This window comes from Syzygium oleosum, unplaced genomic scaffold, assembly GCF_021117445.2.
Source record: "Syzygium oleosum isolate NSW1041296 unplaced genomic scaffold, Sole_v2.1 Sole_v2.01, whole genome shotgun sequence".
NCBI lineage: Eukaryota > Viridiplantae > Streptophyta > Magnoliopsida > Myrtales > Myrtaceae > Syzygium > Syzygium oleosum.
The window spans coordinates 31,815,092-31,839,764 of NW_026607485.1; the positions used below are offsets into that span (position 1 = coordinate 31,815,092).

Sequence of the window (24,673 nt, forward strand, 5' to 3'; positions counted from 1 at the left end):
ATGTCACGGGCCAGTAGTTCCTCAGTCGCGGAATAGCTCGTGCAACGCCTGACGAGTCAAGAAGACCTTAGGCCAGCCTTCCTTCTATAATTGTTCCTAAGAACAGTATGGCAAATAACGTCCTTGTATCGGGTCGTACCCTTCCCAGCTTAGCTCAGGCATGCAGTCCCTCGAGTGAAACACACAAAACACTCTAGGCACAACAATTGGTTTCGGCCTCCCATAACCTCATGAGAGCGGCATCAGCTTCCGACCAATACCACTCTTAAGAACCAGTTGTATTTATCTCTTCTGCATCACTCGCTCTTCACGACGCCACCAAATCCACTCACAAGGACACACGAGTACGGGAGAACTCCAGTGCCACTTCGATCCGCGACATATACATATACTAGAGAAAAGCCCAGCCTTTGCCCGACGCTGTAAAGCTTGAAATCTTAGTGTTGACAAAATATCAAGTTGTAATTCTCTATTTCGATTGGAAGCTTTGATGTATCGGCATTATATTATTAAATTTCTTTCTTCCCTATCCATCATTTAAAAAACAAATCTGGATAAGTGTAGTTCGTATGACCATGTAATTATCTTTAACGAAATTAATCAAATTAACTAGTTACCTAGCCCACGCTTCACATGGGCATGTCCAATGCATATTTTTGAACCAATAATAATTCATTAATATGAGATGTGATGTCAGAGAAAAAGATGAGATTTCGTATGATCTATTTTATAGTTCTGTAGAAGAGTATCATACTTTATGTATGTAGGCCTAAGATTAGTACGTGGCCAAATAAACGCTGCAATTTTAAGTTTCCTAGAGCACATAATATATAAATACAACTGATTTTTTGTTGTACAATAAGGAGCACTATATTTGAAGTATGTTGTTCAAAAAGTAATAAGTAAGTAAAAGTAAAAAAATATGAGTGACCTTTTTTTTTTGTTTAAATATTTTATTGCGAGTTAAAAATAAATATTAGTGTTTACGTATTATTAACGTAACGTGGGGTTATTTGTTCCGTGAATTTTCCGAATCAACCACCGTGTCGCGGCCGCCGCCGCCGCCTCCTTCGACGGCGGAATCAGGTCTGAACCGAAACGCTCATGGTCCGACCACGCCTTCTCTCCAATCACTCCCCTGTTTCGACGATTCGACGGTGAAGCTAACACCAAGTCAACCTTATTTGATTGCGCTCGCTGAACAAGGCCTCAATTAGCAGATACAGTGGACAATTCGACGCATGGGGATACTGCATGAAGCTCTACGCATCGTTCCGGTGCACCCGAATGGCCCTTTCGACCATAGCTTCTACATGAAAATTTTGCACCTCTGCATAGCTAGGAATGCCTTTACTTGTGGGCGCCAGGTGCATGGTCACATCGTCGCAAGTGGGTTCCCGTCGAATGTCCACCTGCGAACGAAATTGCTCGTGTTTTATGCCAAATGCATGGAATTGAAAAGTGCCCGCAAGGTGTTTGGTGAAATGCGTGAAAGAAGTGTTGTGTCTTGGTCTGCTATGGTTTCTGGGTGCTGCCAGAATGGGCACTTTGAAGATGCTTTGACGACATTTGTAGAAATGCGCAGGGAGGGTGTTAAGGCCAATCAGTTCACTTACGGGAGTGTGTTGCGGGCATGTACTAGCATTAGGTGTTTCAATGTGGGGGTGCAGGTACAGGGGTGTGTAGAAAAGGGAAGGCTGGTGGGTAACTTGTTCGTGCAGAGTGCTCTCATTGATTTTCACTCTAAATGCGGAAAGATGGAGGATGCAGACCGCTTGTTCGAGAGAATGACTGATCGGGACATTGTTTCATGGAATACCATCATTGGAGGATACGCAGTTCATGGTCTTCTTGCTAATTCTTTCCAACTGTTTTGCTTAATGATGAGAGAAGGTATTAGTAGCTAAAAGAACGTTTGCTGCAGTTTCTTGACCTTACGGTAATGAACTTTGTACAGTGTACTTAGAAAACTAAGACGTTGTATAGTGTAGATTGCATATGTTTCAGGGAGTACTTGATCTTGTTAGTCCTTTGATATTATGCAGCCTAGAAAAATCACTGGGGTAAAACTTTAAATAATATGATCTAGATGAGATTACTTGTGGTACAACATTAAATAGTAAAAGTGTTTGCAAAGCAGAAGCGGAGCGAGTTTTGAGAGGCAATTACGGCTTGCAGTACTGAACCAGAATGAGCAAGAATGCGTTGCATTAACTCTCTCTCTCTCTCTCTCTCTCCCCCATATCCTTTCTATTGAATGCATGGGTGGTTGGAATCTAATATTATTGAAGTTTAACAATCAAACATAGTTGCTAATATTCTGTGTCAAACTCATTAGGCATGGCCCCTGATCGCTTCACACTTGGAAGTGTTTTACAAGCCTGTGCTGCTGGTGGCACTCTTCTCCAAGTAAGCCAAGTTCATAAATTTATAGTAGAATGGGGCTTCTTATATTACAAAGATTTGACTGGATCCTTGATTGATGCTTATGCAAAATGTGGGAGTGTCCAAACTGCTCATCATTTATATAGGAGTATGGCAGAAAAGGATTTAATATCATACACTGCCCTTGTTAATGCATATGCTCGGGAAGGTAAATATGGCAATGATTTCCTGGATATCTTGAAGGAATTAGTATGTATGCAATTGGAAGTTGATGATATTACACTCTGTTCTATACTTCATATATGCGCTGATATAGCATCATTGATCTTGGGACGACAAATACATGTCCTTGTTCTGAAACGTCTAGCCAGTAAAGATGTGGCCATTGGCAATGCTCTAGTTGACATGTACGGGAAATGTGGCGAGATCAAAGATGCTACTTGTGCTTTTGTTGAGATACAAGTGAAAAATGTCATATCATGGACTTCTTTGATTGCTGCCTATGGTAGGCATGGCTTCGGAAACGAGGCGGTTGCTCTTTATAGGCAGATGGAATCTAAAGGGCTGAAGCCAAATGATGTTACATTTTTATCTCTCCTCTTTGCTTGCAGCCATAGTGGATTGACCAGTGAAGGATGGGATTGCTTTACTAGCATGATCAGTAAATACAGCATCATTCCAAGAGCAGAACATTTTTCCTGTTTGGTAGATTTATCTGCACGTAGTGGCCAATTAGAAGAAGCATGTAAGTTAATACAAGAGATGGATATCAAACCAAATGCTTCTCTTTGGGCTTCTATATTGGGGGCATGTCGCATTTATGGCAATACATCACTTGGAAAAATAGCAGCTAGACATCTTGTCAGGTTAGATCCAAAAAATTGCACAAATTATGTTCTTCTAGCAAGCGTATATGCTGAAACTGGAGCATGGAAATATGCTCAAGACACTTGGTCCTGTATGGAAAAGATGGGCTTAAAGAAAGATCCAGGATACAGCCTTTTATTACCCACAAAGAAGAGAATTGCACTTCTGCAGCATGGTTAATGATGTTCTTGTGCTGTTATTCCTTCAGACATTTTGGAATCTCTTAAATGTCTGCTCCCTCAGAAAATAAGAGGGTAGATTTTCTCAAGTTTTCCTTCCCTATCGATAGCCACAAATGGTGCCATTCATGAATGACCATTCTCACATCGTCAATGTAAGGTGGTCTATCTTTCTAAACTTGATGTTTTTGTTGGTTGTGATTTATTGTTTCATTTTCCTACAAATTCTTTTGTAGTAATTTCTGGAGCATGTAACCTCAAAGGTAGCTGATTGTCTCAACAAGATTCTTGAAGCTTGAGCAAAGTCAAGAATTGAGATGAGAAAGAGTGGTTTCTTGTCAAATTTTTCATGCAAATAACTACTTGCACAGGTATTCCCGATGAAAACGATTGCTGGATATACTCTGTTTCAGCATTTTGAATATGTTTTGAATAATTGCAACAGGCAGATATGAATACTCTAGCATTCTCTCCCTTGAGTGGCTTCTTTGTCAAAAACCTCCCAAACATTGTGTGTCTGTGTATGTCCATTACATATACTTGTAATTACATATTATTGTCTGGCCCAGGGCTGCAGGAAAAAATGAAACCCATATTATTTAGAGTTCTGCAAAACAAGGATGTTGTTACTAAGCCTATGGACTTGATTTTGATTTAGGGGAAACATTTAACTTGTAATTTTAAGCTTTAGAAGTAATATCTCATGTCACTCGTGTGCCTCTTTCTGGTTTTCTTTTTTACATCCATTTCATTGCGTCAGTTTTCAATTACTTCTGCTGTCGCAAGTTCATCAAATGCACTGTCATAGTTGCTGTTACTTTTATATTATAGTAAAGCGCTCTCAATAGATCTGCTTGCAAAAAATGTGATTTGTTGTAGGGGTGTTCATAAAAAACTGAAAACCGATATACTGAGTTGAACCAAATCGATAAGTTCGGTTTTTTTTTATTCGTTTATGGGTTTGTTTTGGTTTATAACTTAGGAAACCGATGAATCCGAACCAAACCGATAGATTTTGTAATTTATTTTCTTCCTAACTAATAAATCTTGCAGTTTAACTTAACCAAATAAATTCTTCCAATCTAAGATTGCTCTCTACTATTAAATGAAAAATTTCTACTTCTCAGGTTGGCCATTATTGATTGATTTTTCATCTCAAATAATACACACGAAAGAGTTTTCCGTGATCTTTGGTGTTCTTACATTTAGTTCTTTTTTTTTTTCACTCAGTTTGTAGAAATTAGGTGCTTGTTGTGTTACTTTTAATTTCACGTTGAAGTTAGATAGTCTAGGTATGTATGAAACTTCCTACTCATAAATTGGCTTGATGGTATCGTTTGAAACCGAACCAGACCGATAACAAACGACGTTATTGGCTGGGGTTGTGTTGTAATTTTATTGGTTTTGATTTGGGTTGAGATTCTCCCAAACTGATATTCGTTACCTCCCAACCGAACCAAACCGAACCATGAACACCCCTAATTTGCTGTTAATGTGTTCATCTATCACTATCACTGATCCGTATTACTGTAACTGTAGAAACCCATGCCCATCATACAACTAGTGAGGGAAACTGAAGCTGTCATATAAGAGTTTACTCAGTCGGGGTAAATTGAGCTACATCATAGAATGGGGCAGTTGGTAGGACTAACTTATTTTGTATCTGTAAGTGGAATTTAACTTCATTGGCTAGCTGGTTTTATTACTTTAAAATGAGAGAAAAAGCATTTGCAATCTTTTCTATACTTCAGAATTAGAAAAGCTACCTTTGCAGTTATTTTTAACCTTGCACAACTGGTTTTATGCTCAATCAAAATAAAGCAGGACTTATCCAGGATCCCGCATTCAGAAATGTTCCAGCTAGAGAAGTTAAACATGTCAGATCAAGCCAGTGCTCCAATTTATTAGGTGAAGATGGGACCTTTTAATTGGGTAGTTAATGGGTGCAGTAATGTTTATGACATTTAAATGAGCTGTTTGATAGTGCAATGGCACTTATACGTGGTTGAATGTAATGTTTGGAAAAAGCCAAGACATATGGGATCTGTTTGCGATGTATGCTTTGACTGTTAATAGATGGTGACTGAAAATTCTGGTTTAATAGGATATGTACCTTAAATATGGTTTGCAGGGACAAGTAAAATCAGCCAAAATAAATTTGGCATAAGATGAGAAATTTTAATGGCTCGCATTAGTTGCTTAACAAAGTTGTACATGTTAAAGGCAATGACAGTTGCCATCACAGATTCATAGTGCCAGATTAGAACAGCAAGCTGCAACAGTTCCTGTTGAATCGGTTCTTGGAAATCTTTCATTTACCATGCATCCCTCTGGCTTCCTTCCCACTGTTCTTGGAACTTCTGCTGTGCCACTGGACCTCGCTTGTTAAGTTTCAATTTGCAGCAAGTATTGACATTGCACCCTTTTTTTTATTGTGAAATACAGATTTGAAGGTCAAATTTCAGGAAAGAACATTGAAATTGGAATGATTGGCCTTGACTGGAAATTCAGGTAACACTTTATCGGAACTTTTGTGAAGTTTTCTGGGCGAAATCTTCTAGATTTTATTAAATCTTGGTGATTAAGTTTCTCCACAATTGCCTACACTTCATTTTGTTACGTTTCTTTACCATGAGGGTGAAAGCAGCATGAACTTGCATATCCTCGAAGAATTTACTCCTTTCAAAAAGATTTCTAACTAGTTTTATCTGTTGGAATTTTCTTGACCGAATATAAACTAGAAACAGCCGTTTTTGGTTTTTGATATGATTTTGAACGAAACACAAGCTTTTCAAAGCATATAAGCATCTTTAGTCTGCTAGAACAATGGTCATTGACCTTACTGCTCTATCAGAACATATGCCAAATTGCCAACACCTCAGAGGATGAAATGGCCACAGAATCTTATATTGAATTTCTCAGCCAGGAGCATAGCAGCTCAACATGTGAAGGCGGTTCTAGCAAGATTTTTCAGGCAGACACAAGGATTGGAAGCTGAACCAGCCACTTGAGTTGGGAAGGAAGAGGCCAATGGGTGAAAACTTGAACAAAACATATATGGCAATGAGATTTTGCAGTTGGGGAACTTACTTTTTACTTCTAACTGTAGAAAAGGGCATAATTCATTTGTAATATAGCAGCAATTTTCTTCCTCAAAACTTGAAGAAATTGTGTTTTTCTGTTTTTGTATTTCTCATCTTCTCTTGTATTGTACAAGTGTATTGTATATATAGATATTACAAGAGCCCTAAATTAGGGATGATTGAGGATGATTAAGGTAAGTAGAGATTATGGGAGCAATATTCTTAAATTAGATACAAGAGATAAGATTGCTGACTAGGAACGTTATCACCCTCCCGCAAGCGAAGCATTGTCAACAATGTGAAGCTTGGACCGTAAAAGACGAACTTGTGCTGATGACAGTCCTTTGGTGAAGATGTCCGCGATTTGATCACAGGTGTTGATGTAATGGATGTCAAGTAACTGACGACCCACTAGTTCACGAACATAGCGATAATCTATTTCAATGTGTTTAGTGCGACTATGAAAAACGGGATTCCGAGGTAGGGCAATGGTAGAGATGTTGTCGCACCGCAATACAGGAGTGCGGGGAAGCGAGATCCATAGTTCTTGGAGAAGAGAGAGGAGCCATTGAATTTCAGCAGCTGTTTGAGCAAGACAATGATACTCGGCCTCTGTAGAAGAACGGGCAACAATAGGTTGCTTCTTTGCTTGGCCCCGAGAAATAAACAATAGCCACTAGTAGAGCAGCAATCATCGGGACAACCGGTCCAATCAGCGTCACAATAGGCATGTAAAGAAATAGGACCAAGCTGAAGTTGCATGCCATAAGAGATTGTGCCTTTCAGGTATCGAAGGATACGCTTTACAGCTCGCCAATGGTGTTCTTCGGGTGCTTTAAGAAATTGACAAGCCTGGTTAACAGCGTAGTTAACGTCAGGACGATTGAGAGTAACATATTGAAGTGCTCCAACCACACTCTTGTATAGAGTAGGATCTGAGACAGGGTCACTGCGTGAATGATCAAGTTTATCCGAGGTAGCAGGGCTGGAAACAGGCTTGCAATCCAGCATATTGGTGCGATATAAGAGGTCATGAATGTACTTTGCCTGATTAAGGAAGATGTGATGGGGGCTTTGTCGAACGAGTTGAATGCCCAAGAAATAAGTCAAAGGGCCTAAGTCCTTCATCTTGAATGAGGGGCGAAGTTCCTCAATGATAGCAGAGATAGCGGTGGAATCATTTCCTGTTAAAATAATGTCGTCAACATATGATAATAGATAGAAAATGGTAGAGCCATGATTGTAAATGAAGAGCAACAGATCCGAGATAGTGGTTAAAAAACCAATGTCTTCGAGCCGAGCTGTAAATTTTTCAAACCAAGCGTGAGGTGCTTGTCGTAGGCCATAGATGGATTTGTGCATTAAGCAAACAGAATGAGGAGCAGCAGGATCAACATAGCCTGGTGGTTGAGCCATATATACAGTTTCCCGGAGATCGCTGTGTAAAAATGCACATTCGACATCAAGTTGTTGAATCCAGTGACAGCCAGTTTGAGAATGCACATACAGTTTCCATAAGTGACAGCCAGTGTGAGAATGACCCGAATAGTAGTATGCTTTACGACAGGACTAAAAGTGTCCACAAAGTCAATGCCAGGCTATTGGTGAAATCCTTTCGCTACAAGGCGAGCTTTGTAGCGATTGATGGTGCCGTCTGGGTTATGTTTTATTCGGTAAACCCATCTGCAGCCAACGACATTCATGGTCGGATTAAATGGCACAAGCGACCAGGTGTGTTGTTCCTATAAGGAATTAAATTCCTCATCCATAGCTTTTCGCCATTCAAGTGATTTGGAAGTTTGAGTGTAGCACGTCGGCTCCAAGGGAAGAGAAGAAGTAAGAGCAATGGGGTAACGAGCAGTAAAGGTTTTTGGTTTGAAAATATCATGTTGAGAACATGTGATCATGGGATGAGTGCGGGTGGGAGGTGGTGGGGGAGGGGGTGGTAGGGTGGTAGCTGGTATAGGGGAAGGTAAAAGGGGAGATGGGGGGTCATCTATAGTTAGCGGAGCGGAAGCAGCACCGTCGGCAGGGTTGATGGTGGGCTCAACCCGTGTGGTATCCGTAGGGGCGGAGGTTGATGGTAGCCAGATGGAGAGAGGATCAAATGAGGGCAAAGTGGTAGGAGATGGTGGAGAGTTAGAGTTTGTGATAAACGGGTAAACAGATTCGTCAAATTTGACATGACGAGATATGTAAACTTGGTGACTTTGCATGTCATAGCAGCGATACCCTTTATGAAAGGTACTATAGCCTAGAAAACAACATAAAGAAGAGCGAAACTCCAATTTGTTAGAACAATAGGGACGGAACCAGGGATAACAAAAGCATCCAAAGGCTCGTAAATGAGAATAATCGGGAATTTGTTGAAACAATTGTTGATATGAAGAAATTTGAGAAATAATAGGCATGCGGTTGATGAGATATATAGCCATATTGAAGGCTTCAAACCAAAAGAGAGAGGGCATGCCAGCTTGAGCTAGAAGAGCGAGACCAGTTTCAACTACGTGGCGATATTTTCGCTCAACGACACCATTTTGTTCAGGCGTATGTGGGCAGGAAAATTGATGACGAATGCCATGAGTGTGAAAATAAGATTCGAGTGCATCACTAGTGAATTCGCCACCAGCATCGGAGCGGAAAAATTTAATTCGATGGTTAAATTGAGTTTCAACTTACGGTTTGAAAGCTAGAAAAATTTCGTAAAAATCAGATTTATGGCGCATAGGAAATATCCAGCTGTAAGGAGAGAAATCATCAACAAACAGTACATAGTAGGAAAATTTTGAAATAGAAGATACTGGGGTTGGTCCCCATACATCACAATGAATCAATTCAAGTGGAAATTGAGTGTGTGTGAGACAACGAAAAGGGTAACTTGCAACTTTTGCCTAACTGGCATGCAGAACAGAGAGAGTTGTCACGCTTATTTGATATTCGAAGTTGTTTAAAAATAAGATTTTGAATAGCTGCAGAAGGGTGGCCGAGACGATGATGCCAGGTGGAGGAGTCAATGCGAGAAGAAAATGAAACTTGAGATTTGAAGCAAGGTTTGGGGAACCGCATAGGATAAAGCCCATTCTCAGTCCACCCGTGGTGTAGAATTTGCCACGTTAGCTTGTCCTCCACAACAAATTGAGAATCATTAAATAGAAAATAGCAGTGGTTGTCTTTAGCAAAACGGCTAACTGAAATTAAATTGGTAGATGCTAGAGGACAACGAAGTATATTAGTTAATTGCATGGAAGAAACGGGATGTGAGAGAGAAGTGGAACCAACATGAGTAATAGACAAACCTTGGTCATTTCCAACCTGAGCTTCATCAGAATCACTATAGGGAGCTGAGATGGAGAGATTACCCAGATCGGCTGTAATATGATGGCTAGCCCCAATATCAGTATACCAAGTGCCATCGTCAGTAGGTGGTGCAATAGCCATGGCAGCAAGATTTTCAAGAGGATTATGACTGTGGTATGCATAGTTCATGCGATGATAGCAGTCAATGGCACTATGGCTGTGGTTGTTGCAAATCTGACAGATCAGGCGACCAGTATTCAGTTGACGACCTTGAGGTCGAAATGATGGAGTAGGGAGAAGTCCGGCTTGATTGGAATGACCCCTGTTGCGTCCCCTATAACCAGTGCCACCCCTATAGGGACGAGGTGTGAATGAGTGTTGCCTAGGAGAGAGAGTTCGAGGTTGTCAGTTTGCAACGAAGGCAGAAGTAGTTTTGGATATTGAATCATCAATGATGCTTAGTTCTTCAGAGAGTAGGAGATTGTGTAAATCTTCAATGGTGATGGAAGTTTGACGAGCACAAACACGAACAGAAGATGCAAAGGAGCAGTAAGCAGCAGGCAATCCATCGAGAATGCAAATTAGGAGATCATCATCACTTACTGAGGATCCGCAAATTGCGAGTTTATCAGCTAAAGTTTTGAATTGTTGGAGATATTCTTGCATGGTGAGGTTGCCCTTCTTGAGTTGATGTAATTGTCTTTTGAGAGACATTACATGAGCAGGAGTGAGAGAGGCATAGCGACGAGCAAGGACATCCCACGCGGCTTTTGCAGAAGTAGCGCCAACGACATATGGAAGTGCAGATTCAGAGAGAGTAGTGTTGATTCAGGAGAGTAGCATCTGATCTTTTTCGATCCATGTCTTGTAATTTTCATCAGTTGAAGCAAGTGCTTGGGAGGTTCCATCAATGTAAGACATGAGGTTGTGGCCTTTGAGAATTGGTTCGAAAAGAGAGCGCCAGAGAAGATAGTTTGAGCTGTTCAATTTGATGGGTATCAAGTTGGATATGTTTGAGATAACGAGTGAGGGAGATACGACAGATGAAGATGACTAAGATGATGGATTAGGGCCTGTCGACATTTTCTTTGGGAAGAAGGAAGACGATGAGGAATGAGATGAGAAAGAAACTTCAGGATCATAAGGCAGATTATGCCAAATACGGCTCTGATACCATGAAGAAATTGTGTTTTTCTGTTTTTGTATTTCTCATCTTCTCTTGTATTGTACAAGTGTATTGTATATATAGATATTACCAGAGCCCTAAATTAGGGATGATTGAGGATGATTAAGGTAAGTAGAGATTATGGGAGTAATATTCTTAAATTAGATACAAGAGATGAGATTGCTGACTAGGAACATTATCAAAACTGACGTCTCTTTTCTGCTCCGATTCGAAATGCCAGATGGAAGAAACGAGGAGTGAAAATATAATTAACTGATCTAATTAGATAATGATGAAAACGATAGCATCCAAGTAATCATGAGATGATACCCAAATAACTCCACTGTGGCCATACGCACACATAAGAAGTATACCGGTGTCTTGTCAACAATTGCTCTCGGAACCCTTGTCAAACATCCTTGCGAAAAAATATATCATTTTTAACTTTTTTAAGATATCGGTTATGTATGTTGTGAGGATTGTCATTGCGTTAAGAATTATAGTGTCTCCTTATTTAGTCGCTTAATAAGCATCCGGGAACAATGTATAATAAAATCACTAGAAAGTATTAGAATTCAAACGATTAGAACGCGTTTCCTGTTATTCGTTCGGTTGCAAAAAGTTTGAGAGGGGCAAAAATTTCGGACCAGAATATCTCATCGCTCGGGTATATTTTCCGGGGAATCTTTTTTTTATAGTTCAGCAAAGTGTAGAATTGTGTAACTTATTTGATAAATGCTCTTAGTCTCAAAACTTCAACAACCATCGATAAGATTGTCATGCTCAAATTAGACAAAAATAAATAATTCCACGGCACAATCGCCGATCCAAATTATTTTATGCACGCTCAAGTAATAAGCAGTTAGGCAAACTTGAGTTCGAAATCATAACATGTTCGACAGTACTAATTATGCATGACACGAGAATAGTGAGACTTTCCTAATCGAGGCAGGTGAGCAAGATCCGCAATTTAAAAAATCTGCTTGCACCTTTTGTCAAATCACATTATATTAAATCTCATAAAGTTCTTCATGCATCGATATCATATGCTTCTCAACTCAGGTTGAAATACAGCTCTAAAGTAGATCTCGAGTCCCCCGACACAACACAGATTTACACACATTTTCCGCAGCAACGATCCGCCGGAGCACAGACGACAGCAAGAACAGCTGGCGACTTCTTCTCCGGCGAGATCAGAAACAGAGCATCCACACAACTACGTGAATGCAGAACACCCAAATGAAAAAAGAACACAGTGTCGGCCACAACCGGACCATCTTCTTCACCGCCGGCAACGGGTGATTATGGAGCAGCCTCGGCTGTACGGGTGGACGGGCCCTATGGCCTTGAAGCAGTTGTGGGTGTAGTACGACCTCCCCGACCGGGGAGGGCAGGGGACTCTGTTCGCCGACAGCGCCCCGTACGATATGTAGTACCTCATTATGGTGTGCCAGAACAGGGACCGGCGGCCCCCCTCTCCCTCCACCTCCTCGCCCTCGCCCTCGCCCTCGCCGTCGCCGGCAGAGAAGCCGTCGTACAGAGAGATCGCGCCCGGCCACTCCATTGTCGGGTCGGACGTCATCAGCTTCAGGCTCGCCTCGTCGGCCGCCGCCGCCGCCTGGGCTCGCACGAGGTGGCGAGCGGCGAAGAGGGAGTGGAGGAGGAGGAGGGAGGCGAGGAGGAGGAGGTTGAAGGCGGAGGAGGAGGCCATGAGAGAGAGGTGAAGTGAATGGGCGATGGAAAGTGAGCGAGCGTTCGAGTTGATCTTGAGGGAAAAGCTAGCGGAGTGGATTTAGCAAAAGGAAGTATTTACCTGTCTCTAGTAATTTCTTCTTCTTCTTCTTCTTCTTTGCAATAAAGGACCGCGTGATATTGTGCATTCACATTTTTGACCCGTGATCAAGAGTGAGTGAGCATTGGTATTGATAAAAAGGGAGTTTACTATTTTCCGGAAAAGATAAAGAAAAGCCATCATTGAGTCATGGAAATGTTCCAATTACAAAAGTCATGTCTCCTACACGGATGATTTTTTCGATTTTTCCACGTCATTGCCGGTTGGAAAAATAATTGCATGAACCCGATCGATCGGAGACCGGTGATCATCGTTTGATCCGATGGACCCATGTTGTCGGTGTATCGAAATTGCTTGATCCATGGAGTAGGGAATCCGATCTTACGCCTTTGTGCTAGTTGTGAAAGGGAGACTAGAAAGAACGATCAAGATCGGTATATAGGGCACTTATTCCTCCACAAGATCCGAGAAGATTAGGGATGCGACAAGGTCGATCAGCGACTATTGGATTTGAGCAGAGCTTCGTGATTGAACTTTTGGCGATTGGCCTAGGTAATGATTCAACATGAGCGAGATCCTCCATTCAACAGTCAGCAAAAAGCGATTCAAACCATAAGAGTCAACACAAGAGAACCTTTTCCATGAAAGCAATTCACAAATTGGACCAAAACATTTTCTCAGCGGGCTCGGTTGTGTAATCCTCTGACTATCAATTAAAAGTCACAACCAAATCGTAAATAAATCTGAAGTATCTCAAGCGCTAGGCAAGCAGTTGGGATCTTCATGTTTAAGGACGAAGCTCCAAACGTTTTCTTTAATGGGCTTGTAAAGCTAACAAGACTTATCAAGAAAATGAAGAACCAATGAAGCAGATGATTCAAACTCGATTCATCGAACCGGAGCGTACAAAAGCAATCCGCTCCGGTTCGACTTCGTGTAACTCCACCCCCACCAAACTTCGCAAACATTAATTTCAAGGGAGAATGACACAAACGGTCCTCCAAATTTAGCTTAATGTATAATTTGGTTCTTGAGTTTATGATTTGTTTAATGTTGTCCATGAATTGTAACCCGATATGCAATGTAGTCCATAAATTTTTTATTTGTTCAATGCGATTCCTGAACATATGGAAACTTTCAATATTCGTCTCTGAACTTGAATCAATAGAAGGACAACATGAACATTTTTATATAATTCGTGGACTAAATTGAATACGTCCTAAAAGTCTGGAAATTATACCGAGCAAACTAGACATTCAAGAATCACATTATTTATGTCGCTGTACCTAATTCCAGCTGTCTCTGTTCCTGCGGCAAATAATTTATTATTTTTTTTATTTTTTCATTTTTTTGGGGGGATCGGCTTTTAAGAGGGGGTGAGTTGACGGGTAAGACAAATCATTATTGCAGAGGAAGAACGGTTCACATGCACCAACAGAGGCGTGATTGGATTCCAGCTATCGCGATCCGCCCCACGATCGACACGTGTCGCGATCTGCCGCGCCCGGCTCCGTCCCTTCTCCGGCGATTGGGTGCGGTGAGGTGCAGGGGGCCCGGGCTCCTCCTGGTCCTGTCGAGCGTCGACCGTCCCGGAACTGCGGTGCGGCAGGGGATGGATATGACGTGTCGGGACATGATTGGGTGGTGCAGGGAAGATTGGGTGTCCGTCGAAGCACCGAAGTGCAGGAGGGACGGAGACCGCGACGTGTCGGATGCAACTTTTAAGACGCGGATGGTCGCCTGGGGCCAGCGGCTGGGGCCCACCTATCCTGCGCCACGAATTTATTTTTTCTTTTTTTTGAAAAATATCACCAAAAATTTCAAACTATGCGACTTATGAAAAATTTATCTTGAAATTTTTTTTTTGACACGAAATACCCCAAACTATGTTACTTGTGACAAATTTATTATGAATTTTTTTTGTGACACGAAAAACCCTAAATTATGCCACTTATGACACATTTACCCTTCAATACTTTAACCCATAGGCATTTTCATCTTTTTTCTTTTTCTATTTTTTTTCTTTTCTTCTCTCTTCCCTCCGCCGGCCATGGCGGAGGGAAGCCGACAAGGCAGCCCTCGCCGGCGTCGGGCGACCCTCGCCCAGCGCCGCCCTCACCGGCTTCCCTCCGTCATGGCCGGCGGAGGGAAGAGAGAAGAAAAAAAAAGAAAAACAGAAAAGGAAAAAGACGAAAATGCCTATGGGCCAAAATGTAGGGTAAATGCACATGGCAAGATATGAGATTTTTCGTGTCACAAAAAAAGTTCGAGTAAATTTGTCACAAGTGTATAGTTTGGGTTTTCGTGTTACATAAAAAAGTTTAGCAGAAATTGTCGCAAGGACATAATTTGGGGCTTTGATAGTACTTTCCTTCTTTGTTTCTTTTGAGTTTATTTCTGAGATTGTCATTTTCTAAAATTCTAGGGTGTACGTCGATATGAATTAAAAAGGTTTCATGGTATGTCGACCGTCTAACTTCATCATATAAAGATAATGATGCTCTTTATACCAAACGTTAACTAACGCGAATCGCACACACACAAGTTTGATATTTACAATTTGAATCAATTGGACATACTCCTTTTGCTTCCGCACATGATGTCAAGAAAAAGGCGAAATTTTTTTTTTTGTCGCGAAAGACAATAAAAGGCTTTCAAAAAATTTCAAGTATATCATTTTGCATCTTCTGAATCAATTTTGCACCATGCTGCGAAGCTTGTATTATGCAGAAAAAGGAAAAAGACGAAAATGCCCATGGGCCAAAGTATTGTAGGGTAAATGTGTCACAAGTGGCATAGTTTAGGATTTTTTGGTGTCACAAAAAAATTTAGGGTAAATTTGTCACAAGTGGTATAGTTTGGGGTTTTTATGTTACAAAAAAGTTTAGGGTAAATTTGTCACAAGTGACATAGTTTTGGGTTTTTGATAGTATTTTCCCTTCTTTGTTTCTTTTGAGTTTATCTGTGAGATTATCGTTTTCTGAAATTCTGGGGTGTACGTCGATATGAATCAAAAAGGATTCATGGTATGTCCATCGTCTAACTTCATTAGATAAAGATAATGATTCTCTTTATACCAAACGTTAACTAACGCGAATCGCACACACACAAGTTTGATATTTACAATTTGAATCAATTGGACATACTCCTTTTGCTTCCGCACGTGATGTCAAGAAAAAGGCGGAAAATTTTTTTGTCGCGAAAGACAAAAAAACGCTTTCAAAAAATTTCAAGTATATCATTTTGCATCTTCTGAATCAATTTTGCACCATGCTGCGAATCTTGTATTATGCAGTTCTAGTAAATTAAGGCACATTAGCATCATCTACTTCTTCTTGGTTTGAATCTAGCTTAATATCCAACCTTTCCTTGAGAGGATAAATGATGCCTCTTTGGTACAAATATTCTTCAATCTCGACGTGGATGTTCTTATTTGGATATCTTATTTTGGACTGCTGGATTTATGTTTACGATACGCATTTTGGCAGGAATCAACATAAAACTTTGGGCCAGTCGAATTTTTGGCACTCTTGAATTGAGTGGAGAAGTTGAAGAATTGAGCAAATGTTTGGGGTGCAGATATCAGCTTCTTTCTCTTACAACTTTCGATTCAAAAATTGAAAATGGAATGAAAAATGTGCAACCCTAAATGTCAATTTGTTCAAAGAAATATGTGAAGGCTGTGTCCCCAATAAAAAAAAAGGAAAAACAAACGTGAAGAAAGAAACGTAAATGTGGTAAAATGACGATGCACGATGGCACGCCTGGTGGGACTCGAACCCACAATCGTCTGATTAGAAGTCAGACGCCTTATCCATTAGGCCACAGGCGCTACCTTGACAGTCACTTTCCATAATTATTTTAATTATTGAATATTGAAACCAAATACGAAAATGGGCCGGCCTGTCCGGCCCATCTAGCCCTTGCGACGATAAAATATGTCGACTATTTTATCTCGAGAGAGGCTTTTTCTTGGGCCCAAACTGGGAATGAGTTTGGGCTTTGTGGATTTTCTGGATTGAATATGATAGGCCCAACAGCGGGGGAAAAAAAAGCGCACAGAAGATTGACCATGAAGCAGCAAAGAAGTGTTTGGTCTCTCAACTCACACGGGGCATCAAAGGCTAACAAAAAAGAAAAAAAAAAGATAGAAAGAAAAAAAAACGGACCGAGATCAGCGGCGGACCAAAAATATACATTAAAGACCGCGAGATACGAGCCGTTATGTGGGAATTTCGAATGGATTGTACTTATGGTTACTGAAATTTGCCCCGAATGATAACGAGCGCTGGGAAGGATGTCGATCGGTGCTAGCTTCCCACCCCGGTCCATCAATGGTTCGGGTCTTCGAGACGCTCGACACACGAGCTTTAGTTCGATGGTGCCAACCGTACAATTGGGTATCTCCCAATTGGATGCCTTCCATCGATTTCAACCCTTTTAAAGTTGTGTTTTTTTTTAAAAATCTTTTTTTGGCTCCTTTTCTGATCACGGAAAAGGAGGATAAGGATAGACGACTTTTTTGGCTCCACAATATGTCCATATTTGCAAGTAATTCACAAGGAAAGGACCACAAACAATTTCTCTCTTTTTTTATTTAAGTCGTGTCTCTCTCTTTCTCGACCTTACTCTCTAAGATGTTGGACGCCTCGAAGCTTCATTGGCTAACTGGCTTAGTTACTCCAGTAATGATCAGAAAAAAAAAGAAATTTTATGGCCAGGGCCATAATAAATAAATAGCTCAAGAACACTCCAAGTTGTGTGGTCCAACACTTTGTGGCTCAATTTTCCTTTGGATTCCTTTTACCATGTGAGTTTTTCTTATTTTTGCAAAGAAGACCCTGCAAATCTTTTGTTTTGGAAAATTATGTCACATTCTTATACCAAAAAGGAGATGCATCATCTTTATTTAATTTTAATTCTTGAATTTAGCATCTTTTCTCACTGTTAATGCGTCGATTACGATCAATAGATCAAAGGGTACTTGCAAAGAACCTAATTGGTTCTCATTATGTGGGTGGTGTTTGTGATAATGAAATTTAGTTTCTGAATAATTGGAGAAAATTATAAATGACTTCAGATATTAAAAAATACCAAACATATTTCGCGCGTCTTTACTCACATCCCAGATTTTTGGAACAAAATATCACATACTTAGATAACTTCAAATGGATTTATCGATATTTATCTGTTCTAAAAATGAAGATTATCATTCTCCCATGCTTATGCGACAACTTTTATAGGTTTACGAAGTGCTTCCATATAGATTTATCTCACAAGAATAGCCAAAACTCTTTTGAAATGCGAAACAAAAATCAAATCTCAAAATTAACGTTGCATATAAAAATCATCGCGAGGCGCTTTGACTGACGTAAAGATGACATAAGAAACTATTTTCCGGAAATTAAATTTTGAAGACCCAAAAAAAAAACACATATTTTCCTCGAAAAGCACCGCCAGACTTGAATACGAGAGCTGACCATGCACTGTATTCCAAGTGCAGTGGGCATCGATGGAAACGAAGCTGTCGTTTTTGTGCTAACTGCGTTTCGAGTTACAGCCTCCTTGCGCACCCCATAACTTCATCCACCGAAATGCACGAAAATGGCAAAGAAAAATAAAATAAAAAATCTATTTATTTACTGTCGTAATTAATTAAAAAACCCACATCAGAACCTACCCGAACACGCCATTAATTTTCTTTTTTTGGCAGGCCTGAGAGCGTGAAAAATCTTTTCTTTTTCTGTCTTCCTGCAAGAAATAATTTCTAAATAATTAAAGCAAAAAATGGACAGACAAATCTGAACAGACAGGATTTACAGTGACCCTTTGGTATTTGCCTATTTAAGGTAAGAATTGAGGAGTGGACCCAAAAAGGGAAAAATAAAAATTTGTCGAATTTTCGACGTAATGATGGAAAGAGACTTTAGAATTTGGACCGCTTCCTGGAGATTTTTTTTTTTAATTTTTATTATTTTGCAGTGATAATTTTGTTTATTGTATGATTTTTTGGGTGGCATTAAATTTTGTTATCTTCTGCTCGCTAAACGGGCCCCGTTAGCAGGACGCGATAAGGGGGGAGATTTTTTGAATTTGCTATTAAATTTTCTAATTTTCCCACAGCTCGGAAGAATTATTATTTGAGTATAATAATTTTGGGAAATATTCTGACAGCAGCACTCATTTCTTCATGTGCACAAACGAACATGTTACTTTACACAAGTTGAAATTAAATTTATGGGGCGGAATAAGCTTCGGTTTTTTTTTTTAACAAGGGGTTATATTTATAAGTTTGAGCATAATATATACTCGTATTTACTTCGAATATTCGATAAATGATTTGTGTAATTCGGTGGGCTGAGTCTAGGCGAGTGTTTGCTTTCGTAGAGAGATGGACCGTCGGCTTAGAGCATGAAGATAAAGGCTTAAAGTTACATCGAGTTACAAAAGATTGATTGGAAACTTTCATGGGAAAACTTGATCCTATATGTTCTTCCCCATAGTCAACAGTTTGCCACAAGGGCAAGCCCCATATCTGAAAGTCAATGTGACAGAATAATGTGCAATAGCTACCAAACTCTATCTCGAGAAAATATAAAAAAAATATACCCCACTTTTGATTTAATGGCTATTAACATATTCTCTATTTTTTTCCCGATTATTATTCACACATCTCTAAGCAAAATCTGACATTGAAAAGAACTCATTGTAACATCATGCTTAGGGATTGAGTGGTTTGATTTTGAATGTTTTGATAAGTAGAATTTACGATTTGTGAAGGAGCGTTTTTTAAAAGAAAAATTGCATTTCATAAATAGAGACATAAGATAATTGATGTGAAAGTGCAAACTGCAAAGGGGTCTTTGAAGATAAAAATTAGGTGTATATTCGGTATTTTTAACCGTAAAGGTGTATAAGTGATAACTGGGTGAAAGGTGAGTTATATATATATTTCTTATATTTTCCAATTATCAATTATAATAAGCAATTTATCCTTACCAAAAAAAAAATTATAATAAGCAATTTCCCATCATATTAGATATGTCTCGATGAAGTGCTTCAGCTGAAATTTTCATGGCATCCATTATAGGGATAAGCTTCTCTTTTTGCTAATCCCAAAACCCCAAATTAGCCAATGGTCAAAATCCATCACTTCTTCTCTGTATCGACGATGGCATCATTGATGCTTCTTCGTAGCATCGAGTGTTAGTAACATTGATGATGAGAGGTGTTCACTGTTTGGTGCACTGCACCACAAACCATGGTACTTTTTTTTTTTTTGGGTCAGATAAACCATGGTACTTGAGAGATTGAAATTTTGAGCTTTAACTTTTCTGGCCCCCCTTTTTCTTTTTTGGTTTGTATTTCTTTTCTGGTTTTTCTTTTGTCATTTTTGATATTTTTTCTAATGTATGCTAAGCGGACGCCGAGTGCAGTTAAAAATAAGAAATAAGAAGAGTCACGTCAGTATATTTTTGACATCCAAATTTGACGGAGTGAGCATAAGCCGTTGATTACACTGATTGAACATGTTTTAGGACCCAATTACACTATTTGGAAGTTTTAGAAATTTGTTTTGGTCATATAAATTTTAGGATTTTGATCACACTTTCTTGTCAAGTTTTAGAATACTTAGGGCCCGTTTGCTAACCATAATGTTTTTCTATTTTTTTGTTCTTTTGTTCTCCGGAACATAAAAAGAACATAAATTCGTTTGGTAACGTCAGTTAATTTTTCTATTCCCCAAAATAGAAAAGTGGCTAGAGAATAGATTTGGAACAAAAACAAGAAGTAAAAAAAAATCTACGTCTTTGTTCCTGGGAACAATTTATGAATCAAGTCCATTTTTTTCCTTTCTTTTTTTCCTTCCTTCTTCTTCCTCCTCTAGCCGGTTGCCGGGCCTCGGTGATGGCCGATGGCTAGGCTTGGCCGACCTCATCTAGCCACCGTGAGGCTCACTCGAGGCCGGCTCTTGTCTCTGGACGGTCACCAGTCATCGTCGAGGCCTGGTGACTGGCTAGAGGAGGAAGAAGAAGAGAGGAAAAAAAGAAAAGAAAAAAATTCAAAAAATTTCTTGTCACAAAAAAAATTTAGGGTCATACCAAACACTTTTCTGTTCTCTTTCTATGTCGAGAATAGAAATTTTGTGTAGTTACCAAACACGTTATTTTGCTTAGAAACTCATCCTGTGTATATAAATAGAAAAAACTATTTCTGAAAAGAAATTGTTCCTATAAACATAAATGTTATGTTTTCTTTATTTCACTAGCTTGCTATAAAACACTTTATAATTGCTATTGGAAACATTTTCTAGTATCAATTTTGGGGTAGTTGAGACTTCTTAAACACCCGACAACTGACAACATTGGAAAATATAATAATCCCATCACATAGACTTCAAACCTTGTATACAAAACAATCGAGACTTCTCGAGGGATTAAGAAACATGTCATTCCGCTTTAATTCCAATACAAATTTTCTTAAAAGCACAAACCTTTAAATGTGTACTTTTCAATAGAAGATGATGTCTATATATATTTATTTATGATTCGATAGGAGTACAAGTATTTGAGGAAATGATCGGCAAAAGCAACACGTAGATGAGTGTCCTGTCCACCTAACATCTCAAACTAATAAAATTTCACCATAATATCTCCGTGCATCTTGACATTATTCAAAATGCACTTGTGCACTCTCATTTGCATTCTTAGGTACCACATTTCATCTCACCGCAAGCACATTTTTTTTAGCAAATCGTCATTTTCTTTTCAAAAGTATCCTCTATCACTTTTTTCTAGCGATTAGTTTTGATTTGAGATGCAAAGATACGTATTTTTTAAAAAGACAAGACGCAAAATGGTAATGATAAGATATTTTAAGATGATTTTTTTCCTGTTTGCCCAAACTTCATTGGCGTGGACAGATTGACAATCGGTGGGTTGTTCTCGAATTGTCAAAGGCCATCAAGATCCACACCTCCCATAAAACCTTTCACAAGTTGCTGCAAACTGAAAAAGGCTTATCAAGAATTTAAAAAAAAAAACTGAATAGACAGATAGAGAAGAGTCAGTCACAGATTGCTGCTGGTTCTGCTGCTACTTGGTAACCAATCGGAGGAGGCTTCGCCAGTTCGAAAAGGGTAAAAGGACGTAAAAACTGGTAAAAACTGACGAAAAAGTGCACATCGCTTCTACTAAAATTTGGGGCTGGCATCACCGTCGCTGTCAGGAAGTGGAGTCCTCAGTGAACTCGATTCATGTGAGCTCAGCTCATCTGGGCCGTTGGATGAGATGGACTTCGTACGAGATCTGCCTATCTTGACGGCAGATGTGAGTTGAGCTCAGTGCAGACAATATTTGCTCCACCGTCAATCCCCCTGATCCGCCTTGAAGGGCGTGCCACAAAAGTTCTTTGCAGATAATAACGTCAACTTGGGTGTTATTACCAGTGGTCTGCGCGTGTCATATACGTCCCCAACCCACCAAAAGCACTTTACCTTTACTACAAAGCCAAAGGGAGACAAAAAAAAACTTGAAACTTATTTTCCATATTCATCTTTGTGTAAAGTATTCATCATCATGACTTTCTATAAGAGGGAATAATCCATGTTCTAAATTCGTGGTTATAAGCGAAGATGTATGATTAACATTTTGACACTGGGTGTTATCTATTACGTTCCCATCGTCATGTGTTAGCACATATACCCATCTCCTATCGAATAACATGAGCAATACGGAAACACGTCTAGACCTAACAAAGAGTCGCCGGAGTTTCCGCTGCGGGTGGTCATGAAATCGGCGGTCCAAAGCTGAGATAGATGGGGGGTGGTTCGTCTGACAAAGTTCATGTGATTGTGGGGTTTTGTAGTAATGTTTCCGGCTTGAAAGGTGAATTGTTTCTAAGGCATAAAGTGTACTTTCTTTATAAAATTTGTCAAAAGAAAAGGGTTCTCTTTGTGAGAAAGCAAATGGGGTTCATGCACCTTTCCTTCTACTGTCATTCTCTTTAACCCCAGCCATCCAATCGTCAGCCTTTTTCCAGATGAGTTGTACTTGCCCTAGATTCATGACTTGATATCCAAAATTAGATCGACAAGTTGATGTATATGTGCACATGTATATGTATATATTTCCAGTTTAAGTGAGAACTGATTGATTTTACATTTTTCTGCAAATTTCACATCCAGCTTCCATTTTCATCATATGGTTGACCTTTGTGTATTTGTGTTCAAACCCATATTATACCTTGAATTTTTTTTCCTACTTTCATAGGAAAAAAATTATTTTTCCTACAAACTGACATGTATTTTTCAAATTCACTCAAACGGTTACTATGGTCTTCTATATTCAAGTGACGCATGTGAAGCCCTGCTGATTTAGCTGATCCGACCGATGAGGCATTTAAATTTCAAATCTAATTATTCTGTCATGTTCGAGGCAAGAAATTCATTTTTGTATTGCCTAGAGTAATTGATACCCCCATTTCATGTCGACACACGTGATGAAACCAGAGTTTCAGACCCCAGAGTCACTCTTTAAGATATTTAGGGTTTTTCTTTTTAGTGGTAGCCCCACATAATTGGAGCTTAAATCATAGGCTCATCGTAAATGAGAGAGAAGAACTTCTTTTTCCTTTCTTTGTTCTTATTTTTTCTTTTTACTTTCTGGGTTTATTTACCAGTAAATTATATTATATTGCCAACAACTTGCTATATAAAGCTACCCCCGTCCACTTTCCACCTTCGCTGCTCGATTTTGATGGTCGGTCTATTAGATATAATCCATCCCCACAGAGCTTTTAACCTCCATTGTTGTGTACATCCTTTTCGTTTTCTTCCTCTCACATCCTTATTCCTGCAGAGAAATCTTTACCTTTGACCCTCTCTTTCGCTTCCATCTCATCTCTTATCCCTGAAAAGAGCCCTAATAATCAAACTCCCTCTCGCGCTCTCTCCTCTTCTCATGGATGTTGGTATGATCAAGTTGTCGCCGGAAGATCACATGGACATCATGAAGATATTGATGCAGCCCGGGAAGTATCCCGACCTCTACGACGCCTCGCATCACGACCCGTCTGATTTCTCCGGCCCGACGGGCCCCGCGGCGGGGAGGTACCCTTCGCCGCTCCACCAACGAAGCCCCGTCGCGCCAATATCTCAAAGTCCTGCCACCGTCTCGTTCATCGGCAACCACCCGGTTCATGACCCGGCCTCCGCCCCCCTGCCGCCTAATTTTTTCAAGAGCGGAGGTGGCCCGGCGCCGGCGGGCGGGTTGATGGGCGCGTATTTGTCCGGTAGTTCGTCGCACGAGAAGAGGAATTCGATGGCGGCGATGAGGGAGATGATATTCCGGATCGCGGCGATGCAACCGATCCACATCGATCCGGAGTCGATCAAGCCACCCAAGCGGAGGAACGTGAAGATATCGAAGGACCCGCAGAGCGTGGCGGCGCGGCACCGGAGGGAGAGGATCAGCGAGAGGATAAGGATACTCCAGAGACTCGTCCCCGGTGGCACGAAGATGGACACGGCCTCGATGTTGGACGAGGCGATTCACTACGTCAAGTTCTTGAAGAAGCAAGTGCAGTGTCTAGAGGAAGCTGCCGTGAACAACAATAGCAAGCAAATGGGCATCGGCTTTCCGGCGACGGCGGAAGCGGCGGCGGCAACGACAGCGATGGGGAATTTGAATTATTCACATTTAGGGAAGGATTTCCAGAGTGGGCAAGTGGTGGGGTCAATGCAGATATTTTAATGATAATTTGAAATGGGTTTTCTTTTTTCTCAACCCCTTTTTTTGGCCTTTTCTTTTTGGATAGCTAGTGATGAATGGTGATGTTCTTCAAACAATTGTGATGAGTGGAGTGTTACCCTTCTTCCCATAATGTAAGCAGAAGATTGTGCTTT

At 40.2% G+C, this 24,673-nt stretch overlaps 3 protein-coding genes and 1 non-coding gene across 11 annotated transcripts; 2 read left to right on the forward strand and 2 right to left on the reverse strand.

Moving 5' to 3' along the window:
- The first annotated feature begins 1,008 nt into the window (after positions 1-1,008).
- On the forward strand, positions 1,009-6,727 carry LOC115692565 (pentatricopeptide repeat-containing protein At3g20730-like). Of its 8 annotated transcripts, none has more exons than XM_056303056.1 (7): positions 1,009-1,893; positions 2,339-3,586; positions 3,668-3,802; positions 4,971-5,096; positions 5,256-5,339; positions 5,877-5,942; positions 6,286-6,727. In XM_056303056.1, exons 1-2 carry the CDS (start codon positions 1,242-1,244, stop codon positions 3,430-3,432), a joined length of 1,746 nt encoding a protein of 581 aa, XP_056159031.1. In that variant the 5' UTR covers positions 1,009-1,241; the 3' UTR covers positions 3,433-3,586; positions 3,668-3,802; positions 4,971-5,096; positions 5,256-5,339; positions 5,877-5,942; positions 6,286-6,727. The 8 variants fall into 8 exon arrangements, with proteins under 8 accessions (XP_056159031.1, XP_056159045.1, XP_056159051.1 ...); XM_056303070.1 differs by having other exon boundaries at positions 6,354-6,727; XM_056303076.1 differs by having other exon boundaries at positions 6,358-6,727.
- A 5,239-nt stretch (positions 6,728-11,966) lies between these two features.
- Positions 11,967-12,777, reverse strand: LOC115692527 (protein RALF-like 34). The gene has a single exon (XM_030619403.2). It carries the CDS (start codon positions 12,685-12,687, stop codon positions 12,259-12,261), a length of 429 nt encoding a protein of 142 aa, XP_030475263.1. The 5' UTR covers positions 12,688-12,777; the 3' UTR covers positions 11,967-12,258.
- A 3,750-nt stretch (positions 12,778-16,527) lies between these two features.
- Positions 16,528-16,600, reverse strand: TRNAR-UCU (transfer RNA arginine (anticodon UCU)). Its single transcript has one exon. It is a non-coding gene; the product is annotated as a tRNA-Arg (tRNA).
- A 6,882-nt stretch (positions 16,601-23,482) lies between these two features.
- Positions 23,483-24,673, forward strand: LOC115692555 (transcription factor HEC2). Its single transcript, XM_030619437.2, has one exon. The coding sequence runs from the start codon at positions 23,730-23,732 to the stop codon at positions 24,519-24,521; it is 792 nt and encodes a 263-aa protein (XP_030475297.1). The 5' UTR covers positions 23,483-23,729; the 3' UTR covers positions 24,522-24,673.